At 50.2% G+C, this 4,980-nt stretch overlaps 1 protein-coding gene across 1 annotated transcript in view; it reads right to left on the bottom strand.

Annotated features, from left to right (window-relative positions):
• The window catches only part of DPM2 (dolichyl-phosphate mannosyltransferase polypeptide 2, regulatory subunit), a 6,436-nt gene extending 2,346 nt beyond the window's left edge, over nucleotides 1–4,090 (bottom strand). Inside the window, exon 1 of the mRNA XM_010000635.1 lies at nucleotides 4,076–4,090. Within this exon, the coding sequence (XP_009998937.1) occupies nucleotides 4,076–4,090 (15 nt within the window). The remainder of the gene's footprint in view (nucleotides 1–4,075) is intronic.
• Between the last annotated feature and the right edge of the window lie 890 nt (nucleotides 4,091–4,980).

Below are 4,980 nucleotides of genomic sequence, written 5' to 3'. Positions count from 1 at the left end.
GTTGGACGGGCCCGGGTCCTGCCCTGCAGCCCCTTCCCCAGCCCAGGGGGGCAGGGTGGGCCCCTCGTAGCGTCACGGAGCTGCTCAGGTTGGAGAAGCCCCTCGGGACCATCAAACCCATCGTCCCTGCTCTGCAAAGCGCTCCCCTCAACCCCACCCCTCCCCGGGCAGCCCGGGCCCGTCTCTGACCGCCTCAACCCCCCCTGTTGCAGCTTGAAGCCCTTCCCTCCTGTTCTGTCACTAACGACCCGTGAGAAGAGCCCAGCACCGACCTGGCTGGGTGTTCAGGACCATCAGACCAGTGACTGGCACCAGTTCCCCTTCCCTGGCAGGGATTCCCACTCCCAGCCACCAAGGAAATCCCTAGAAGACAAAACCAAATCCTATTCCAGGATCTTGCCTTTCCCTTCTGCTTCCTTAGCAGGTATTTTTGAACCAGGCACTTTTGAACCAGATCAACCTTTAAAAATCAACAAACACAGCAAGAAGAATCAGTGGGAAGTACCAAAAACCTTTTTTTTTTTTTTATTTCTGCCCTCCCCTCCCTCCCTTCCCCAAAACTGTAACAACATTTGACATTATATTGATTTTTCCTCATATATTTGTTATTTCTCTACGTTAGGAACCAGATACAGAAAATACAAACACGATCTGTTGAATCAAAGACAGCACAGCATTCCGTTAGAAAAAGAAAGGAAAACACAAAAAATACCCCAAACAACCCCAAACCTAGAGGAGCAAGATAAAAAAAAAAGGGTGAAAAATAAGTCATTCCCTCCAGCCCAAACTTTCCAAGAATCATCATTAAAATAGAGCAGTGGAAGTAGCTTCTCTTTCTAAACACATTTCTGCTTATAAGAAGGAAAAAAAAAAAAGGTTAAAGGTTTTTTTTTCTTTCTTTTAGATTTTGAAGTAAAAAAAAGAAAGTTAAACTTCTCTTTCAAGCCATTTTTGGAAGTTTGCATAGACCCATTCCCTTTCCAAAAATATCAGCCATCTCTCTCTATAGAATCTGATACAAATCAGGTTTGTGCCTCAGCTCAAGATCAATCACCAAACTCCCTTCACTTTCAAGAAAATAAAACATGATCTCCCCTTCCCCTCCCTCCCTCCCCCCCACAAAAATACGGGCTCTACAGCTTATTCCTTGTGTTTGGGGCAGGTCCCGAGGCTCAGCCACATCCATTCCTTTTTCTTCTTTTCAGTTTTCCCCCAGTTTTTCCACATCCATCCGTTCTCTCCCGGCGGGGGGTGGTGGATGTGGGAGGGGGGGATGGATTGGGTGGGACCAGGTGCTGCTTGGGAGGGGAATTTTTTTCATCACCCCTCCCCAAAAAATAAAAACAACCCCAAACAAAAGCGAGGAAGTGGCTTTTCAAAGGACAAACACCTGCGACCAGGCAGTGTTTGTAGGAATTTTAACCCCCCTCCCCTGGGGGGGAACCAGCCTTGTCCACAGGGCTGAGGCTCCAGGGGGGGTTGGCAGGGGATGGGGTAGGAGGGGAAAATTCGCAGCTCCCGGGTAAGGCAGCCAGGGGGGGGATTAGGGGGGGACCCCTCTCCAGGAGGGGTGTTTCACCTCGGTGCTCTTTAGCGTACCTGGAGTGAGGTTTGTGTTTTGTTTTGTCGTTTTTGTGTGTGTGTATTTTTTTATTCCCAGAGGTTCACAAAGGGGCCCTGCAGAGTCCAGCTGCACGGCCACCAGTTTCAAAAGAAACAGCAACGACAAAATAATTTACAAAAAGAAAAAAACAAACCCAACCCAACCCCAAAAAACCCCCTCAAAACAGAAAACAAACGCCCCAAAAAAACTCAAGATGAGAATGAAATAACTTGTCAGGTCTCAGCCTGGTTTGGAACCCTCTACAAGCTTAAGCAAACATTTAAAAGGGTTAAATTCACTTTCTGAGGGAGGCAAAAGTGATGTGGCAATGAGGGAGGGGGGAGGAGCTGACAAGCCTGCTGCCCTGGGGTCAGGACAGCACAGAGACCCCCCCTTGAAAGTGCCAACCATGCAGAAGGTGGAGGAGCAACATCCTTCTCACCCCTTTTTATCATCACAATTCTGAGATGAAACCCATCTCCTTCACCAAGTCACAACTAAGCCTGTTCTTTTGGACATTCACTCTGTTTAGACTCTGGTTTATTCTTTTTTTTTCCTTTAAAAAGTTAGTAAAAAAAAATGACATGGAATTTCCCAACTCTTTGCAAGGGGCTTCCAGCAGCTAAAGGTCCAGGAACTGGGAGAGGAGAAGCCCAAAGGTTTTGCCTGGATTTCAGCCTGGAGCAGAGAGCCAGCTCTGCCCTGCAGGGTCAGCCAGGCCTGAGCAGTCCCAACTCACCAGCCTCAGGGACCCAGGGGACACAGAGTCCTGCCAATAATGTCATTTTACTTGTTTCAGCCACCTCTGAATCCCCTGAGCAAAGGGAACAATGTGGGGAAGAACATCCTCCCTCATCCCTCCAGGAATAAAATATCAATGAAACAATAATGCAGTTTTAAAAAAAAACAAACCAACCCAAAACAACAAACCCAAAACACCAGCCTGCTGGGTTTATAACAAAAAATAATCAAAAAAAGTCAATAAACTTCAAGACAGAGGGAGAGGGAGGAAATAAACCAAAAAACCCACCAACCCAGAAAGAAAGTAGCCAGGGGTTTGGGTCTGGAAACTGATTCACTTCTTAAATGTTCCAAGTCCAACAAGGAACAGAGGGCAGGGATGCCATGAAGGAAAAGTGCTCGTGAGAGGCAGTTCCCCAAGAGATGGGACAAGTGACCCCACTTCCATCCCCACCCCGGCTCGGGATGGACACACAGCTCTGGGGAGCTCTGAGTGGGATCCAGACTGGGAACAGGCTGGTCCTTCCCCCTCCGGGGCTGCTCTGGGGGCTCCATCCCTGGCCCCATGACTGGGGCTGCTTTCTTATTCAAAACGAGGGGGAGGAGAGAGCTCAAAAGCTGCAGAAAGACCAGGATCTGTGGGTCAGCACTAACGTGGAGACAAGGAAGAGAAACCCGAGGGGACAGAATTCTCAAAAGGCAGAGCAGTGAAAGCCAAGCTGCTGGAAGAGGAGCCAGAGATGGACCCAGGTTGGCCAGAACTACGTGGTGGAGCAGGTGACACCTCTGCCAGCCTTGGTATGATGAGACCAGATGTCTGAAAAGCTCACTTGCTTCTCTGGCTTTGCTGGGAAGAGACCCCTCCCTCTGTCCCACTGGGAATTCTGAGCTGCCAGCACCTCGGAGCAGCCAACTCCTGCCAATGGGAGCCCAGGAGAAAGCCCTGAGCTCCCAACTGCTCTGACAGGGACTGCCATTGTTTTCCATGGGAAGAGAAGCAAAGCAGCAGAAGCGAGCTGGGTTTTGGCCTCTTTCCTGGCTCTTTTCAAATCGTGGTGGACCCAATTCCTTGAGGGGCTCTGCTGGCCCCTGGGGAGCAGCCTGACCTTCAGCCCTGCATGGCCAGACAGAGCAGAACAGAGCTGCCTGAGCCTGCTCCTGCCCTCACCCTGACCCCAGCAGAGGGCCAGGCCAGGCCTGGCCTGGCCTTCTGGCAGAGCTTTGCCAGGGAGAGGGGGAAAAACAAGCAGTTCCCTCCTTCCTGCAGACACGCAGTGTCTCAGGAGCAGGGCAGGATGCTCACCAGCCTGCTAGTGAGTGCCAAGCCTACCCAGACTGAATGGAGAAGAAGTCACCCTTAAAAAACACCAGTAAGTGTGAAAGAGCTTTTGTTCCAGACAGACTCAAAAGATCCAATACTTTTCCCCCCCTCTCCATTAAACCCAACCAAGGTGTTGCCTTGATGCTTTCTTACCCTCATCCAAATGTAATTCCCTTTGATGGGAAAGGGTGAAAAAGATCCGTATCCTACGTGCGGTCTGTCCAAATACAGAAATAAACCTTGTGACTCAAAAAGAGAAACCATCAACACCCAGTGAGCAGCCGTGGAGCTGTGCCTTGCTGCCCAGCACCCTCCCCACCCTTAGCTAGCAGGGCAAACAAAAATATGTATATAAATCAGGGCCCTTTCATTCCTTGTTTCTCATTCTGCCAAATTCCCTTTTCCAGTACCTCATCTGCATGCATCCTGGCCACAGAGACCAATTAATCCTTTTTGTTTGTTTTCTCCTTTAAGGAAAAGGCTTTAGGATAAACCAAGAATGTGAACAACAACGTGATCAGTTGCAAGTCTTTCCTTGCTGAAGGGGACAAGTGTGTGGCTGTGCCAGTGTGCCCAGGGGAGGGCACGTGTGTGCCTGTGCCATCATCCCCTGGAGCCTGTCACTGCTCCCAGTGCTGCTGCAGCACAGCAGAGAAAGAGGAAAGGGCACGACACAGAAATAGCTTATGGGCTGAGAGTCTCTGTACAGGAAGGGCTGCAAGCACAGCCTGCTAAGGGCCCAGGGCTGCAGAGATCCTGCCTGCAGTTCAGCTGCCAGGAGGATCTGTTGAGTGGAAGCTGAAAGGGACCAGCTTCTCTGCATGCACTGCAAGGAAAGGAGGCAGCTGAAGTGCCAAACAACTGCAGAAACCAAACCCAAAGAGCAACTGGAAAGATCAACCAGGAAACAGTTTGAAGCCTTGTCAGAAGAGTTCACTCACCACGGAGCAGGTAAGAGTGGCTGCTATGGCTAATGCAGCAAACACCCATTCTGCCTTTGAAGACAGAGGTGGTGGCTTCTCTCTGGCCCCCCAGAAAGAGCCACAGATCCCTGCTGACAGGGTGAGACAGACCAACCACCATCACCTCCCTGCCTAGCCCAGGCCAAGAGGGGCAACTGTTAATCACCACCACAACAAAGAGACCATTGCAGTCAAGTACATCCTGCTCTGGCCCAGGGCAGGGCTGTCAGATCACCAGATTCTTTTCACAGCTCAAGAAGGGCAGTTCCCTTCCTGAGGCACAAAAAAAGAAGGAAGAAAAAAAACCAAAACAGAGGCTTTGTATTCCAAGCTCCAGCAGTGCCCGTTTGCTG

This window comes from Chaetura pelagica, unplaced genomic scaffold, assembly GCF_000747805.2.
Source record: "Chaetura pelagica isolate M959 unplaced genomic scaffold, ChaPel_1.0 scaffold591, whole genome shotgun sequence".
NCBI lineage: Eukaryota > Metazoa > Chordata > Aves > Apodiformes > Apodidae > Chaetura > Chaetura pelagica.
Note: the sequence above shows the minus strand (reverse complement) of the source record. Positions and strands in the feature narration are given on the sequence as shown.